General features: G+C 32.5%; 3 protein-coding genes across 8 annotated transcripts; 1 reads left to right on the top strand and 2 right to left on the bottom strand.

Moving 5' to 3' along the window:
* Positions 1-115: 115 nt before the first annotated feature.
* On the bottom strand, positions 116-3,376 carry Efr (ER GDP-fucose transporter). Of its 5 annotated transcripts, none has more exons than XM_081993542.1 (6): positions 3,219-3,376; positions 2,917-3,061; positions 1,132-1,348; positions 939-1,076; positions 691-885; positions 116-628 (listed from the first exon to the last, which is right to left on the bottom strand). In XM_081993542.1, exons 2-6 carry the CDS (start codon positions 2,997-2,999, stop codon positions 230-232), a joined length of 1,032 nt encoding a protein of 343 aa, XP_081849668.1. In that variant the 5' UTR covers positions 3,000-3,061; positions 3,219-3,376; the 3' UTR covers positions 116-229. The 5 variants fall into 5 exon arrangements, with proteins under 5 accessions (XP_081849668.1, XP_081849671.1, XP_081849669.1 ...); XM_081993545.1 differs by having other exon boundaries at positions 3,214-3,364; XM_081993543.1 differs by having other exon boundaries at positions 3,205-3,361.
* A 478-nt stretch (positions 3,377-3,854) lies between these two features.
* CRMP (Collapsin Response Mediator Protein) lies at positions 3,855-13,832 on the top strand. 2 transcript variants are annotated; one of them, XM_081993541.1, is made up of 9 exons: positions 3,855-4,191; positions 7,810-8,089; positions 8,305-8,469; positions 8,521-8,771; positions 11,241-11,452; positions 12,777-13,113; positions 13,169-13,375; positions 13,425-13,551; positions 13,606-13,832. In XM_081993541.1, the coding sequence occupies exons 1-9, from the start codon at positions 4,153-4,155 to the stop codon at positions 13,680-13,682; spliced, it is 1,695 nt and encodes a 564-aa protein (XP_081849667.1). In that variant the 5' UTR covers positions 3,855-4,152; the 3' UTR covers positions 13,683-13,832. The 2 variants fall into 2 exon arrangements, with proteins under 2 accessions (XP_081849667.1, XP_081849666.1); XM_081993540.1 differs by lacking the exon at positions 11,241-11,452 and adding an exon at positions 9,416-9,648 and having other exon boundaries at positions 3,857-4,191.
* Positions 13,833-13,938: 106 nt separating this feature from the next.
* Positions 13,939-17,528, bottom strand: LOC145738642 (uncharacterized). Its single transcript, XM_081993547.1, has 5 exons — positions 17,409-17,528; positions 17,119-17,232; positions 16,802-17,065; positions 16,383-16,748; positions 13,939-14,316 (listed from the first exon to the last, which is right to left on the bottom strand). Exons 2-5 carry the CDS (start codon positions 17,189-17,191, stop codon positions 14,015-14,017), a joined length of 1,005 nt encoding a protein of 334 aa, XP_081849673.1. The 5' UTR covers positions 17,192-17,232; positions 17,409-17,528; the 3' UTR covers positions 13,939-14,014.
* Between the last annotated feature and the right edge of the window lie 472 nt (positions 17,529-18,000).

The raw sequence follows: 18,000 nt of genomic DNA, 5'->3' as shown, positions 1-18,000 counted from the left end.
GCTTCTCTGCTATGTAATTGTGTGATGTCACGTAAATTAGTCATGCATGGTGTAGATTTGTTTACCATAAATAAATCAACACCCTGTAAAACCTGAACGTAATAATACCCATTAATTTCACTAATATTTTATTCAAATAAAAACTGGCAACATGATCAGTACAGTAAAACTAACACACAAAATGCAACAAATCAAATACAATTTACAATTAATGTCAAGTTTTAATTTACTATTTAACTTTCTTAGCAGCATCTTTTTTTGCCCGATGACTACTATGAAGAATCCTTTTAGGAACTTCAGTGAAAATCAAAGTTCCACCGAAAACCAAGAATGTTCCAAACCAATGGGCTAGTGTGAAGGGATTATCAAAATATACAATACTAAAAACTAAAGATAAAAACTTCCTGAGGGTGATCACTAACGTTACAGTAAGAGAAGTACATTCAGTGGTTAATACATAAACTGAACTAATGCACATGTATTGAGTAAGTACGTTTCCTATCAAGTATAACCATAATAATGGAATTGCTAATCCACCAATTGCTACAGGTTCACTATTTGATGAAATCAATGCATGTTCCCATATACTAGATGCATAGAGAAGGAATCCAGGCAGGGAAAATAAATGCTGAAACCCCCAACAAAATTGTGATAAACCTACTTACTAACTACAAGTTTTAAAACACTTACAGTATAATATAAAGCTTCAAAAGGGTGCTTCCCACGCTGTTTGTATAAAGTTTCTTGATATATTCCCATTCTGGCTGACAAAAGCAACGCACCCGTTAATAACAAAATTCCAATTAACCACCAAAAGAACTGACTAGCATCAACAGGTTCACTTTGTTTATCTAAGAAAGGTGTATCACTGCAGTCAGTGCAACTCTGGAAAAACTCAGTAAACACCACATTCTAGACAGAAACTTAATGAAAAACACCTTTCCAACGTCTTTTGATGAATATAAAGTGCAGATAACAATCCCTGCAGTTATCATAAACACAGACACATATTTATCCCAGGTGTACTTCTTTTTCAATATCAAAATACCCATGATAAGATTAGCAATCAGAGAACCCTACAATAAACAGTAATAACTATCATACCATCTGCATAAAGTATGCAATACTTACAGCTCTGAAGATAAAATGCAGTGGAACTGGTATATTGAAGGCAAATGCCCAATTGTTAACCACACTTGTTATGAAGAAAAATGTTACTAGTACTGCATAATCTTTAAAAGGAATTTTTGGTTGGACAGTTCCAAATTTGGATGTGAATATAAATCCATGTAAAGCAATAAACAGGAATTGCAAGACGGTAATTAAATGACCCGCACCAGGATCTAATCTGCAAAAAGAGTTATATATGTTATTAATGAATATTTAAAATATTAGGTTATTTTTAAGTGATTACAACTTACTCAATATCAGGAATCAAATATGGGAAATTTAGACTCTAGGAGCAAAATTAAATGAGTACACACAGGAACACAGGACAGAAAGGGTCTCCATGCTGGTCTCTGATGTAAAGCAAGAATGACTTCTTTATAGTGTTTCAATTATTCTTTTGTTCAAACAATAAGCCAAAATAAAAATTGCTAAAAAATACTTTTTTTTAAGAGAATCTATCTATGCACAACTAAGCCCAGTGGTAGTTTTTATAATTTGAATAAGTACTTTAGCATTAGCAATACATTTAGTATTAACATTAAGAAAGAAGGATGTTTATAAAACTCTTAATTTAACCAATAACACAGCCAATAACCATACAGTTTTCTGAAAAGTAACCTAACTTTAATGTTATCTTTTAATGTCACATTACTGCACTAAATCAATAGTAAAAGGATACTTTTTATTTCTGTTAATAAATAAAGAATAATTCCATCTTAACAGGAAGTTTAAACATTGGAAATTTAACTTTAGTATATGCTGTAAGAAAATTTAGCTTTTTATGCAAAATCAAGATCAGCAATTACAACTAAATTTAAAGTTAAATTTTGCTTTATTAACCAGCCTTAAGTGGAAAGTTGCTTTTTAACAGCATTTACCTTTACAACTTTCAATGAAACCTTATTGTTTTATATCTTCAGGATTAGACTATAGTTTAGGTCTAGGTATTCTTCTAACTTTAACATTTTCCTAAACTTTGCAAATTGTGCTACAGATAAACTTAATAAGTCCAGTTTATAAAAATAAATTTAAATTTAGCTGTAACTTTAGCATTAGCAATAAATTTAGTATTAATCAAGAAAGAAAGGTGTTTATAAAACTCCTAAAAGTAACCTAACTTCAGCCTCCTTAGTATCAGCATGAAGAATAGAGGCTAGTGGTTTTAAATTGTGATGTTCATAAACAAAATTTAACTTTCACAGCGGACCTTGGTTTTACATAAAATTCATAAAGTTAAATCTCCAATGCTTAAACTTCCTCTTAAGATTGAATTTTTGCTTCATTTATAATATTTCTAAACAGAAATTAAAAGAATATTCTTTTAATATTGATTTAGTGCAGTAATGTGGCATTAGGCAGCAAAACTTGAAAAAAATATCATTAACATTAGGTTACTTTTCAGAAAACTGTATGGTTAAATTAGGACTTTTATAAACACCCTTCTTTCTTAAGATTAATACTAAATTTATTGCTAATGCTAAAGTTACAGCTAAAGTGAATTTTTTTTTATAAAATATGCTTTCAATGTTATTTTTTTCAAGTTTTGCTGTCTAATGTCACATTATTGCACTAAGCACTAGCAATTCTAGTAGAACTTTATATTTATAGCATGAACCCACTACAGTGCAATTATTAAAGTAGGAACAATATTAGTTTTGTCAAGGTCAACCAAAACCAAGGGTTTAAAAATAAAATTTTCCATAATTAAAACCTTCAATTTTTTACAACAATGTTTTAAATACTTACTTGATTATGTACTCAAGAAATATATTATTTAACATACATCCTACTAGCACTTGAACTATGGCTAGAGTTGCTTTGGAATTCATTATACTGGTATATAGTTTTCTGGTACCCAACAGCTTACACTAGGAGTATTTGCAACCCTTTCCTACAAAAAACGTTCATTTATTCTACAACCTAACCACCAATTTAGCAGTAGCAATCATATTAAACTGAATGATGAAGCTAAATCTTTTATCTACACAATATTCAATAGAGCATGTCATTGTTTTACTAAGATAAAAGTACTACCAAACCAACACTACCATGTGACTGCTACTCCAGTGAATTTAATTTCTATAATTTACAATCTTTATTAATCAAAATCAATTAAAGTTACATACAACAATCACAATATTAAAATGTAAATAGAAAAAATTACAAATCAAAATAAACACCGATGTGACACGTCAAACATTATGTCACTGATGACGTTTCATGGCCAACATTACAATTCTAAATTTTTTTGACGGTGGGCGACTACGCGTTAACCTTAACACGTGAGCACTAACCAATCCCGTACAAGTAATCACGTGACACAAGTTTGCGTTCCCATTTGAAAAGTCGCCAGCGAGTCTGTTGAATATGGATTTTTAGATTCTGCAGTTTTTCTTTAAATAATGCTACCCTGTCTGTAGTAGGGATATGCCGCATGTTGTTTTCTTAAATAAAATATTCCTGTTCCTGTAGTATCGGTCTTTTTGGTCAACATTTTATTGTTAAAATGTAAAAAGGGCTACAACTTTTATATTCACCAGTTTGCTGTTAGTTTTAATCTATCACGCGGCCTCTAACCGACTGGTTCCTGAATTAAACCTTTTAAAACACAAACTTACTATATTATTCGTTTAATAACGTAACATGATATGAATAACTTAAAATAAAAAATCAATTAAATTGTGCGAGTGTACGAATCACGCGCGTTTATGGTAGGCGCAAGGCCCGTTGAGGCAAATCGATTGGTTGAAGAAAAACGCAACCGTTAAGCGCTTGCGTATACGCTTGAAAGTTGAAACCAAAACAAATTCATAATTTGGCCAACCTGCAGAAGCCGAACAAATTCGTATTCGTGTGGCAGTGTTGTTGATGTGTGTTTGTGCCTGTACAGTTTATTTTGCTTTCCGGTTTCTACCTGTAGATTTGTTTAATTTAATATAAAGTGTAGATTTGTTGCTTAATTTTGGATAAATAAGTGGAGCTATGAGTACGCCAGTGAAAAAAGTCCCAATTCATTTACAGGTCAGTCATAACTGCGATGTTTTCGTTTTTCAAATGATATTTTTAGTACATTTTGTATTGAGGAAGCGCTATGACAAATACTGCCTTGTATATTTACGTAATTCATCACTTACATTGTCCCTAAACTGTTTATTTTTGCATCTGAAAGCCGGCTTTATTAATTATTGCTTAATTTAAGTAGACAAGTTTTTTGCTTTACATTTCTGATACACAGTTTATAAAGTAGGTGCATATAGCAGGACAAAATGTATAAATTAATTTAAAAGATCACATATAATTGAAATAATATATTGTATCAATTAACTACGATTTTTGCAATTTTATTTACTCGTACAGGTTAAAATTTCAATACAGTTATTTAATAGTCTTTTTATTGAATTGAATCCTGTAATATTTCTGTTGTCAATAAGTGATTAATAACATGAAATCCAATTAGGGTAATATATAGAGCTTCCATCCACCAGGGATATATTTTTAGTATTGGCAAACAGGGAATAGGTTTCATAAATCATGACATTATTTGGTTCCATAAACTACCATTAAATACCTATTTGAAAATTCCTAGTTGTGGTTGCTGAGCTGTATATTGATCTGGGTATAAAAAATTAAATATTGATCTTAGTACAAAGATGTCAGGGTGTGGCCTCAAACTTAGAACATCTTATTAAAGTTCCAAGATACCTTAATAATGAGTTTTGTCATTTTACTTAAATAGTGAATACTATACTTAAGAGGTTTATTGTAAAATTTAAAAACTTCTTTTTCTTATTAATTTAGTTTAATGATTATTAGTGAAATAAGCTTAAGTGCTCTAAAAACACTTTCCACAACTTTGCTGAGTGTATTTATACAGCAAATAAAATAAGATAAGCTGTAGGTAATATGTGCTAACAGATGTGCAATAAGTTGATAACTTTTAGTATATTGACTTTTTTACATTGCCTATTTTTATGAGTAACATAAAACCCACATGTAAAAACTGTTAGAAATCTTATTTGGGATTGTCATTGTTTATGTCAATAAATTTGAGACTTAAAAAATTCCCAGTTATTTTCAAGAAATTTCATTTCAGATTTTTAATATCTCTTAACAGTTTTATTTCTTTTAGACCCAGTACTTTCAGTTCAGAATAACTTTATATTCTAAGGATAATTCGAGGGGTAAACCACTGGGGCATTACATAGTGTACAAACTGTAGGAATTAGTGGGCATTATTGGGCATTAAATTAGTATTATTAATAAAATTGAAAAGGTCTAAATTATATTATAAAAAAATTATCATACAATATTTTATTCTATACATTGAAATATAAACATAAATAAAGTTTGGTAATTTCAATGAAATCTGTTGGAAAACAAGGAAAAATTATGAATTTTGTAATTTTACTTTCAAAAATTTTGTCTCTAGCATTGAAAACGTACAACTAATCAATCAACTTTCAAAGCTCATTTCATTAGCTATCCATTGACATATAAAAGCTTATACAAAGTGTAGCAAATAAGCTAGTTATTGAGGATTGAACGAAAAAATGCACCAAAAAAAGTCATGAAAAAATTAGACAACTTTGACGCCCTCTAGTGGCCAAACCGTCCCCCGTTGGGGTATTTTTAGAAAGCTCATTTCATTGGCTATCCATTGACGTATAAAACTCTACTAAAAGTAGTGCAATTAACCGAGTTTTTAAGGATTAAACAAAAAGATATCCCAAAAAAATTGGTCAACGTTGACGCCTTCTAGCGGGCAAACGGCTAACCAATCGATTTTTACACCGACATATAAAAGTATATACAAAGTGCTACAAATACACTTATTATTATTATTAGGAAAACACGGTCACGTGACTTACTAGATTTACCACGAATCTACAATTTTTTGAAAAACTGTTTTTGCAAATGACAGTTTTCGTAGAGATCAAATTTGCCTGAAACACCGCCACTATCCTAATGGGTTTTGCGCGTTAGGTTGGCCAGTTAGTGCAAGCGAAAATCGACTTTAAAGAATGTATTTCTACAGTTTTGCTACTACCCTAGATTTGGCAATCATTGTGCTAGGTTTGTGCCAAAGATCAGGGCCGTATCTGCCCGATTAAAAAAAAATCCTTAAAAGATATTAGAGCAGTAACAGTCAAGGAAAACATTTAGTCAGCTTTGGAGCCCTCTGGCGGCCAAACAAAGCAACAATTTTTTTGAAAGCCTATTTTATTTTCTATCCATTGACATATAAAAGTCTATACAAAGTGTTGTGTGTGACAATAAATACAGTTTTGACTGAATTTTACAACTACTACATTAACCTTCTTTAATTCGGTTATTTTGACAGTTACAAGGTGGTTCAATGTAGCAATTTTAAAAGTGATTTTTTTAAATAAGTGACATAATACAAACTTCTTTAATTTTGAACAGAGAATAAGACAGAATTATAAGAATGTGTTCCGTTTGAAAAACTAGACTTTCTGTTCTTTTTAGAACTGATTTTTTGACCACACTGTATTATATATTTTGAGGTCTTTCTGCACCCATTCCTAGAACAAACCTTGTCTAACATGACAAAACACAAAAACCAAGAAAAAAATCTTTCCTGGTAAGTATAAATTGGTTTTGGAGACCGAAAATATAAAATTTTACATAAATTGGTAAATATATCAGAAACGGATACAGACAGGTATATGACATTAATACAGGAAAAAAAAATTCTTTTTTTTTCTTATTTTTATTTTTTTTTAATTAAAAAAGGTTTTTTTAGACTCTCCAGTTGTGGTACTTAATTCAGGAAGTTAGTGGGTATCGTTAGGGTAGGTTAATTATTAGGAATTACTGGGCATTACAAGAAATTAGTAGGCATTACTGGCATATTAGGAATTAGTTTACAAAATTTTACTCAGCGGTTTACCCCTCAGGATAATTTCTATGGAAACATGAAATCAGAGGCTGCTATTGGTAAATTCTGTCATTTCTCTAGAAATTATCCTAACAATAAATTTATCTGGAGGTGAAAGTGTGGGTCCTTAGAATCAGAACAACCTGAGTATTACCTTCTCTGTCCTTTTAGTAAATTTTAAATGGTATATCATGACTTGACTTTCCAAAAAGCAAATCTGGTACTTATTAACAGAATTTTAAACCTGTTTTACTTACCATCTTTAAAAAGAGTTTTTAGGTATATTAATATCTCTCAAATTGAAGTAATGAATAAGGTCATATTTAGATTAATTGAAATTCCATTATCACTGAAATTAGTAATATTAGAATGGTAATTAACAGTTGATGAAATGCAACTTAATACATTTTACTCCCATAGTTGGACACTAGCATTAATATATTTTTTTCACTGCCATTTAAGTTGTATATATCTAAAGCAGCAATGTAAAGAATTTCCTTAAAATGACTATTAGGTGATCACAAGTTAAAGCAGGAAACAAAATGACAGTTACAGAATTATCATGCTTATTAACGCCATTGAATATTAAGTATTAAAATTTAAATGGTAACTACATCCTGATTGTTGACCATACAATTATTTGGTGCTAAGGATATTAGATAATTGTTATTCATTCCTGCTAGTTTGTGATATTTATGTCTGTTTTCTTAACAAAATCTGGTTCATTTATTTTTTTACAGAGCTCCCAAAATAGACTAGTAATTCGACATGGGAAGATAGTAAATGAGGATGGAGTTTCAGATGAAGATGTTTATATTGAAGATGGGATTATTAAGCAAATCGGAAAAAATCTCATTATTCCCGGAGGTAGTAGAACAATTGACGCTAGGGGAAAGTATATCTTACCCGGAGGCATTGACCCTCATACTCATTTTGAGTTTGAGTTTATGGGTACCGTATCGGTAGATGACTTTTATCAGGGAACAAAGGCTGCCATTGCTGGTGGTACCACTATGATCAGTAAGTCCTTATATGCCTTTATGACACTTCATGGGTTTTATTGTTTTACTGTTGCGATTGTAAAGGCGGGTTATTGAACTAAACAAAAGAAAACAGTTAGATTTCCTCGAGTGTGAAAATCTACTTATGAGCATAGAATTACTGGACGTTTCCGGTCATAAATTAGAATCTATTATTATTTCTGTATGACCAATCAGGATATTTTTTCGTTTCAGTTGATTTTGCCTTTCCTAAACCAGGAGAATCTCTCTTAGAGTGTTATTATAATTATCGTGACAAGGCTGACGCTAAAGTATGTTGCGATTATGCCTTGCATATGTGTCTACCTCGATGGTCTGATGACATTAAAAAAGATATGGAAAAGCTTTGTAACGAACACGGTGAGCAGAGTTTAAAGTAAAGAGTTTCGAATCTTTAATAAATTATTTCAGGGGTGAACTCATTTAAAATGTTTATGGCTTACGGCTTTATGCTGAACGATTTGGAACTTTATAGTGCTTTTGAGCAATGCCAAAAACTAGGAGCTATCGCTCAAGTACATGCTGAAAACGGTTCCATTATTATTAAGAACGTAGAAAAGTTGCTTGAAAAGGGAATATCGGGGCCTGAGGGACACGAACTTTCTAGACCTGAAGAAGTGGAAGCTGAAGCTGTCAACAGAGCTTGTGTTATCGCCAAACAGGTGAGGTTTTATAACAATTTTATAAATATTTACAAGTGATTGGCTGGAAGATATCGATTTTATTTGAACATTACATAAAGGTAAGGTTTTAGTTCAAAGTGAATATCCGACCATAAAAGTTTAGTGGTAGAGATAACATTTAAGCACTTAATCTGGTTTTAAAACTTGATGGTATTTTTATTTTGAGTTAATTGAATTATTAGGTGTTACATTTATTTAGGAGACGGAATTGGAATTGTACAAGGACTTTTAGAAAACTGAAAGACTTTAGGTGTATGTACCTGTGGAGCATTGTCCAAATGACTTGCAAGTCCTTTTTAATATAAGCATTTAATAACTTGTTATTGATATATACAGACAAGTGTGAAAATAGTTCATTAACTAAGATGATGAAGCAAATTTCTAAGGCATTATAGTAGGGGCACCTGTTGAATCAAACCTCTGATATTAATAGGGTTCTTCTCATGTGTACTTGGGTTTTTAATGCTTCTATACCAGTGGCGGATCTACATAGATCATTATTAAGATATAGTTGCTTATATTTCAGAAGCAATGCCAGTCTAATCCTTTGGTCAAAAGCTATCAGTATTCTTGCCTTCACTTAATTGGAAAACCAAATTTTAAGCTGCTTCGAACTTTTATAGGTTGATTGCCCGCTTTACGTGGTTCATGTAATGAGTAAACAAGCCTCAGAGGCATTGTCATTGGCTCGTTCAAATGGCACCCAAGTATATGGTGAGGCATTGGTAGCCGGACTTAGCAAGGACGGTAGTCATTGCAAACACAACTGTTTCCGGTATTCCGCTGGCCACATTCTGAGCCCACCTCTTAGATCCGATCCTAGTACGCCGCTCTCCTTATTACAAAATCTAGCGCAGTAAGTTTTGCTTTATTTCAAATATGTTTTATTGTCATTCTATTTACATTCTAAAAGTCCTGGTCTGCTTAATTTATCTACTAAACAAATTTAAAAGCCTTTGTTGTGTTAAACTGTGAAATGCTTCAAAAACAGCGTTGGAAGCGGTTAATTTGAAATGCAACATTAGTCATACCGAAAATTGTGTTAATTTATCGAGGTTAATTAATGTGCGCTTCTACAGGCGGTCTCTTTTAATTATTTATTTGCTGTCATACGTCAAGGAAGAGCACTATTAAATGGATAGAACGAGTGTCTTTTGAATAGCCATGGTGCAACACAAAAGGGGACTTGAATTTTGTTCGCTGACCCGATTTAAATGGTCTTTTCCACACTTCCTATTCCGCTCCGTTTTATTGATGCTGTTAATAGTCCTCTACGCATTCATGTCTTTAAATAACTTTCGGTTTCATCTTAAACTATTATAGATTATTTTTTTTAAGTTTGTGTTTATGGGGACCGGAAAATGATTGGTTGTTGTAGTAATACTCTGATGCTTTACATGCATTCAGTTTGATGCTTTTCTGTGAATCATCTGTTTTTATTATTGCAGCACTAATGCAAATTTAGAAACCAAATGTAGGATGTTATTAATACGCCGTTAAGAAATACATAAACATGTGGATTTAGTACGTTGAAACCGGATCTGTTCTATTTGTTTTTTTTTTTACATTTATATTGTGATGTTGAAAAAGTACGTTTTACGAAGCAGTAGCAATGCAAATTCTATTTCAAAACGTCTTGAAATTTTTATGTATGAAATAAAATTAGTGCTAAAAATTAATAGTCACAGAAATCGGTACAAGCTAAAATGTTCCTGTTTTTCAGTTGGAAACTAGTTAGAAATTGTCTCTGCGAACAGGCACAGCCGCCTGGAGACAGCAACTAGCAATATTTGCCAAGTCTAGTTCTGTAATGTCCCATTTACCAGCTGAAAATCGATAAATTCCGGCGACGCGCCTTTCTAAACTAGTCGAAACCCCTTGATAATGAAGACTTAATCTGTAAATATCCAGTTGAAAATCTGGAAAAGAATTTATGTTTCTCTTTCCTGAAAATATAATTTCTTTAAAAAAATTTACCTGACCTACACCAATGACGACATAAATAGAACCTGAAATTCACTTTAGGAATGCGACGTCTAACCATCGTATGATACTATTTAATATTAATAAATAAATAATATAAATGTAATATTTATCGTAATTTCAAGTTTTTATTACGACATTACTCAAACAGATTACGTCTTATGACAACTGTTCACCAGATATTGACGACATTATCACATAGCTCTGCTGGCTGGGATACTGGTTACATGTTGTATACTATTTGCGTGAACTAAAGACGTACCGTTACAGAAAAAGTCGAGTAGTGTTAAGTCATATGTTCTTGATGGCCACTCCTATTTTGCGTGTTCTCAGTCACTTAAGCAAAATAGTGTTTGTTTTTCAAACTTAAAATTCGGTGTTTATAGAAAACCAGCCAGTCCAATTTTAATGTATTGCCAATATTTGGGTTAGTTCTCTATAAAAAAAATAAGTTAAAATGTACAGGTCGAAGCACCGATCTATGTGCTAAGAGTATCGTCAGATTCTTCCGCAAATACGATCGCCAAATGGCAGTCGACAGGTCATAGGATATTTGGTGAAGTAGAAGCCTCTTCGATAGGTGTGGTAGGCAACCCTCGCGATTACAGAATGGTTGTGTCGCCACCTTTACGTTCAAACCCCGAGACATCTAATCAACTTTTGGAATATTTAGCATCGTAAGTGTGGCACACCTTTAGGCATGTGTAGCGCACACGTTTTTAAAACATCCTTTTGTTTTAACTACCACCGAAATTATCCAGGGTGTTTAGAAATTGAACTATGACAAGTAAGCAAAGGAAAACAATAAAAACAACTTGAACAAGTTTATTGTTTGAAGTGTAAACTTTGCAGATATACAGGGTGTATTGAAAATAGCCACCAAGCGCTTTATTACGCTGTTGGGAATAATTTTGTGAATGTCCAAAAATTAATAAAAAAAAAATAGCCCGATCACTTTTCTCTTTATAGAAGTTCAAAGTTGGAAATACTACTATTATATTTTGTCATATTTTTTTAGACAGCAGTGTATCTGGTAAATCGATGTCCCTACATTCTTCTCAATTATCTAATAATATGTAATTAAATCCAAGAAATAAATGTATTTGGACCATATAGTCGTATTCATCCCTAAAATCAACTTGACAATAACGTTAAAAACCAACAAATTACCTGTGACCTTTTACCTGTGGAATTAGATTTTTTTGAGTGAGAATAAATAACAATAAACCATTAAAAAATGTATTCCAAAAATTACACAGAGATTGCCGAAATAGCCTCTAATATTAAATAGGTACCAAGGCTTCTAATGTATCATTTTTATTTACCTAATAAACTCAAATAATCCTCATATGTCTCACACTTTTCAAGTAGGACTTATTACACCTATTTACCTAAAATAATTTCTGTTAAAATTCATAATATTTTATTATACACATTTTTGTGGAGTTTAGAGTGTTGTTTCCCATAACGTAGTGAAGAGCTTGGTCGCCATTTTCAGTACATTCTGTATACTTCCTCAAGGATGGCAAGCATGTTAATAGCTTGTAGATTTGATTTTTGAATACCCTGATAAAATAGGTTCTGTTTCGGAATGGGTGATGCACTGCTTTCACATTTTTGTTATTTTTTTACTAGTTAGAACACATAGTACACATCACCGCTTACTATGTAGATTATTATAATACTTTGGAAATTTCAGTCGAATTTATGTATAATATTTGTTAAACTTCAATTGCTTAGCTGAGGATGAAGACCCCAGTTGTCATCAATGCTTAGCTTTTATGGAAAAATGATTTTTCAGTAGTTATATTTATTTAAAAATTATGTTCATCAGTTTATTGTGCTATTTTTTTTGCAGTTTACTAGTAAAAAGCACGAGAGTTTGTATATACACAATCTAATTCTGCACACTGTATTTGTAAAAAGGTTGCAAAGAAACTGACATAATTGTTTAGGTTTCATTTTTTCTATTTGTTGAGAATGTTATCTTTTTGTATTTAGGGATGTGCTTCAAACTGTGGGAAGTGACAATTGCACTTTCAACTCTGCGCAAAAGGAACTAGGAATAAGCGATTTTACTAAAATTCCTAACGGTGTCAATGGAGTTGAAGATCGAATGTCTGTAGTTTGGGAAAAAGCTGTTCACAGCGGTATAATCGACCCGTGCCGTTTTGTTGCGATAACTAGTACAAATGCAGCTAAAATATTTAACTTATATCCCCGTAAGGGCTATATCGGAGTGGGTTCTGATGCAGATATTGTAATTTGGAATCCCAACGCTACTCGAACTATTTCTGCCAAAACCCACCACCAAGCGGTGGATTTCAATATTTTTGAGGTATTTTAAGTGATTGCAGTAACGTTATTTTGAGTTGACATTTTAATAATTTTAGGGCATGACATGCCATGGTGTCCCCGAATACGTAATTGTAAACGGGAGAGTTGTGGTAGATGAAGGACAGTTGAAGGCCGTCCAAGGTTTTGGAAAGTTTGTTGAAACTCCGACTTTCCCGCCTTTTGTATACGATCCTTCTAAAGTGGCTGATTTAAAGCCTCCAAAGGATATGAACGGAGATAATGGAATCTACGAGCTGGAAAAGGTTTGGGTTTTAAAACCGTAAAAACGGAGGTCATGTTGGTGAATTTTAGATTCAGTTGGACGAAAAAGTCTGTGCAAGCCCTACTCTTCCTGATGGAACTGTCAGTACTCCAGGTGGTAAAGGAGCCAGACCTGAAGGGCAACAAAACATGCAGGATTCCACTTTTTCTATTAGCGGTAATATTATTTGATTCAGTTGTAGCTGGGGTTATTTTTTTTTTGCTTTTACAGAAGATTCAGCTGTAGAAAGAAAGTCTTGTGTTAGGGTGAGGAACCCACCAGGTGGCAAATCAGCTGGCTTTTGGTAAAATGCTTTATTCATGTTCATGTTTTTATTTAAATCATATATTTAATAACTCATGTGTATTTGCGTAACTTAGTAAATGTGCTGCAAATTTGTATTTGGACCATATGCATGTGTCATTAGAATGTTCAAAAATATATATTGATCCAATTTATTTTAAGCATTTTATTATTTTTCCTAACCCTTTCAGAAGTAGATAGGAAAGTATAGTGAATAACAATAACATAACATTTATTACACATTAATGTGATGAAAATAAATAAATAAATAAATAATTTAATAAATACAACTTTGATTGAAATATCACATATAACTGGTATCTTTATCTAATGTTTCTTAGTCTTCATCGCTTTCTTCAGAATCATCATCATCAGGACCGTCACTTATAGTTTCGTCAATGACATCCCCAAGATCGTCAAAAACATCATTTTCTTCACTGGACTCGGTTTTATTCTTTACTGTAGTAAGTTCTTCAGTTACGTTGACTTTTAAACCTTCTACTACCGTTACTGGGGCTACAGTAGTTGTTGGGACAGGTTTTTTAGTAGTGGTCCTCTTTTTGGCAGGTTTTTTGACTGCGGGTGCTCTGGTCGTCGACTGATTCTTTTTAGTTTTCTTTGCTTTTGTTTTTTTGTTTCCTGGAAGTTTGAGAAAAATTAATGCAGTTATTTTAATTTTTATTTTTTTGTTCTGAAGGTGAAAAGTGGTAGTTGGAAGATGAAAAGCTGTGAGTACCAATTCAAGTACAGCTAGACGTAAAATTTATAAAATTTACGTTATAAAAGGTTTGTTTTAAACTACTTGCTAATAACTGTACCCGCAAGTAAAATTGAAGAGTAAGGGCCGATTCTACAATAACAAGATAAACCAAGAGTAAGCACTATATACTACAAACCCTAGAAGAAAGGGAAAAGGGAAGACAAACTTCTATAGTATAACAAGAATTTCCATGCGTAATAGGTGATTGTACACACATAGGGCTGCAGTACCCGGATGACGGAGTATTTTTCATGGAATGTGCTAGTACTCTGTGATTCAGAGTTAAAAATTACTCCCATATATGTTCAATAGCGGAAAATGCCATATTACTGGGAGACAGAGTATAGATGCCAATAGCAATTACTTGTTAACTCCCTTTGCCAGAAGTGAGAAATGACGCCAAAAACGTATACAATAAAAATCAAATAAGAACGAGAAATACTGCGTAACGTTGCTTTGGTGTCTGGAAAAGGAGGTTTCCAATTTTAAGTTTGTTATTTATGATATAACTTTGACGCCCTGTAGCAGCCAAACGGTAGAAGTTACAAACTACGTGTTGTCATATCGTTGGAAAGACCGTTTCACTGGCTATCCGTGAACGTATTAAAGTGCTAGAAAAATATGCCAAATAAGCCACTTACTTAGGATGGAATGAAAAGATGCACCATAATGTTTTAATCAACAACGCTCTGTAACAGTCAAACAGAAAGAGCTGGGCAGTAATTGAAATAAAAGTATTTTAAAAAATAATTCAAGTACTTTTAGTATTTCAATTCGCATATTTCAAATAAGCCTTTTATTGTTATTTTTCACTTTTGTTTTGGTATTTTTTATAGTTTTATGTGTCGTGTTTTTATTTAAAATTTTATTAAAAACGTCACATAAAAACAACTTTCAATAAATTAGAATTTCCAACGTTAATTGTTGTTGTTTAAATAATTAAATTAGGTAATTTGAGCAAAGATAAAAAATAAATAAAGCATGTTTGGTGGAGATGTTGTACACCAAAAATCGGAGTGCGCATTATTTAGCGAAAAAGTCCCTCAAAAAGACATAAGGATGATAACGGGCGACGCGTGTTTCTACTTAATGATTTCAGGCAGATATACTGACATTCACATTAAATATACGATGTCTGATATAAAACCAATGCTACCAGATTATTATCTTTTATTCTTTTCTTTCCTGTCGATTAATTCATAAAACTAAAACTGATACATTGCCTAATAGAAAGATTTTCGAATGTTGGAACAACAAACTGGACCAAAATGTATCTTTTGAAAAATCTAGCAATTTCAAATTTGTGAAGCATTTTTCAAATTCAAAATTGGAACTTACTGGCAATATTTCAAATACTCAAAAGTCGTATTTTTATTATTATACAGAAATAATTTTATGTTACTTTGGTATTTGAAGATATGATATTACTTTTCCGACTAGAGTTGATATTCCTCTACCGTTTTAAAGAGCCAAACTGAGATCAATGGAGTAGCATACAGGGGGCATCCTTCTACTGTTGCACATATACAGGGTGGTGACAATGTCTCGTATAGGTTAGGACCTTACAAACTCTAAAAATCTAGCTCAAATGCATGTAAACGCTTTGTTCAAAAGGGCGTGACAGCTTAGAGAGAAACATAAAAACTCTTTTGCTTTTAATGCAATATCCTCGAAAGTACCATCTGGGGATGTGCATAAGGCAAGTGACAATTATATTCCAAATGGCACATGAATGTTCCATTTGATATACCTAACAGTATATACCTGAAATATGTAGCCAAGGTATACCAAGCTTATGTACCTTGTATATTGGTATTTGTGCTATGTAGGTAATGTCAGAACTTTGAACAAAAAAAAACAACAATTAAAGATCTACACTTCAAATGAAGTCATTAACTGTACAAAAACTCTCACCTCTAAAAAGAATTTGGTTGCTGAATCTTACCTCCACTACCACTGCTAGAGTTACTACCATAATCCAGATCGTCATCATCATCATCGTCATCGTATGCAATGTCATCATCATCATCATCATCATAGTCGTACTCTTCATCGTCATCGTCATCATCGTTGTCATTATCCTCAGCATCTTCGATTACTGGAAGTGGTTGGGGGGGTTCAAGCTTAAGACCTTCAGGCCCGAACCTGAAGCATGAAACTCTTACTGCAGCTTCAATTTCATCCGCAGATCGTAATTCTAAGCCTAAGCAGGCGTTGAAGTTTTGCTCTTTTCTTCCAATGTTATAAACTCTACCGCAGAACTTGGTAAATCTGCCTGGAAGAGGTATGCAAATGGGGTCGGATTGTTTGCCTGAAATAATTTGTTGAGTTCCCAGTTTTTCTGCGTTGATATACGCAACTTACTTGATACCGTTGTGTTAGCCAATACACGTTCAGCTAAACTCATAGTGATTGATAAGCGATCACCATCAAGGTATTGTAAAGTGGCACAGCCCGGCCCTTTTAAAGTCACTAACGGTAAGTTAAACGGTCTGCAACAATTACAGGACACGCTAGAACAGTTGCAATATTTATTGTTTGTATTATTCTCTTCATTTGCGTCTTTTTGTTTTTTGCGCCTACGGACGTTTAGCCCTTTTCCTCGTTTATGATTGCCTTGGTTATTTTCTAAAATAATAATTTATTTATTGTGTTGATTTAAGGGTTGAGTCTTGTCTTACCTATAACCGCAGACGCGGCGAAAGCTATCAAGACAAAAATTAGCAGCAATTCAAAGATGAAAGTTAGCTTCATGATTGAATTTACGCAGCCTTAAAGATATTTCCAATTTGTATCTAAAAAAAATAATATATACATACAGCAATGCGAACCAGCAGCATTCTAAGCAAATTAATGTATGCTACTAACTGGGGCAAAGAAAAATGAGTTAAAATAAATATTTTACAAATTTATAAAATAGTTTAATTAAATAATAATTGATTTAAATTGAATATAAAATAATATTGCTTACCTGTTATTCCAAAATATTTACTGTGAAAGCAAGAAAAGAAGAAAACGTACACTTGACCTAGCGGAACCACGTTAGCCTCGTTGGTATTATCGAAACACTGACTCTTCATTGAAGAAAGTAAACTCGAAGAAAGTAAAGATTAGCGGGGGGAAATTGAATGTCGGTCAGTCTACTTGGCATAGTAAATTAGTTTTAAACACTGTTATTTACATGTCATCAGAATTTTGGTTAATGGGGTCAGAAATAAGTCCGTCAAGAATATTAATTATTATGTATAAGTTAGGCCAGTTTATATAAATGAATGATATGGTAAAAAAAAGTTTTAATGCAAAACTAAGCCTAAAAACCTAGTTACACTGATTAATAAATTTGATAAGACCTGTGATGGGCAGGTTTAACTCAAAGAATTATTTTGTAATTGAAATAAATAGAAGTATAATACTATTAAAGCAAATTTGAAATGAAGCTCATTCACCATATGTCAAGAAGTTTGTATAGTAATTTGCAACCGAAAAATTATCTCTGAACAATGAAGCTGAAAACAGGTTCCGCAGTAACCATTGATTTAATTTACGAACCTATGTAAGTAAAA

This window comes from Ips typographus, linkage group LG16 (genome assembly GCF_016097725.1).
Source record: "Ips typographus isolate SLU linkage group LG16, UJ_Ityp_2.0, whole genome shotgun sequence".
Lineage (NCBI taxonomy): Eukaryota > Metazoa > Arthropoda > Insecta > Coleoptera > Curculionidae > Ips > Ips typographus.
This window is presented reverse-complemented; position numbering and strand designations above follow the sequence as displayed.

Bases quoted from the DNA above. Each gene is read 5' to 3' on its own strand.
- Efr (XM_081993542.1), bottom strand. From the start codon at position 2,999: ATGAATTCCAAAGCAACTCTAGCCATAGTTCAAGTGCTAGTAGGATGT. The intron at 886-938 runs GTGTTTTTCATT...GAGTTTTTCCAG, and splicing joins CATCAAAAGACGTTGGAAAG to AGTTGCACTGACTGCAGTGA. The intron at 629-690 runs GTAAGTGTTTTA...TGGGGGTTTCAG, and splicing joins TTGAAGCTTTATATTATACT to CATTTATTTTCCCTGCCTGG.
- CRMP (XM_081993540.1), top strand. From the start codon at position 4,153: ATGAGTACGCCAGTGAAAAAAGTCCCAATTCATTTACAG. The intron at 4,192-7,809 runs GTCAGTCATAAC...ATTTTTTTACAG, and splicing joins AAGTCCCAATTCATTTACAG to AGCTCCCAAAATAGACTAGT. The intron at 13,376-13,424 runs GTTTGGGTTTTA...GGTGAATTTTAG, and splicing joins GAATCTACGAGCTGGAAAAG to ATTCAGTTGGACGAAAAAGT.
- LOC145738642 (XM_081993547.1), bottom strand. From the start codon at position 17,191: ATGAAGCTAACTTTCATCTTTGAATTGCTGCTAATTTTTGTCTTGATA. The intron at 16,749-16,801 runs GTAAGTTGCGTA...AAATTATTTCAG, and splicing joins GGCTAACACAACGGTATCAA to GCAAACAATCCGACCCCATT. The intron at 14,317-16,382 runs GTAAGATTCAGC...TCAAACTTCCAG, and splicing joins CTCTAGCAGTGGTAGTGGAG to GAAACAAAAAAACAAAAGCA.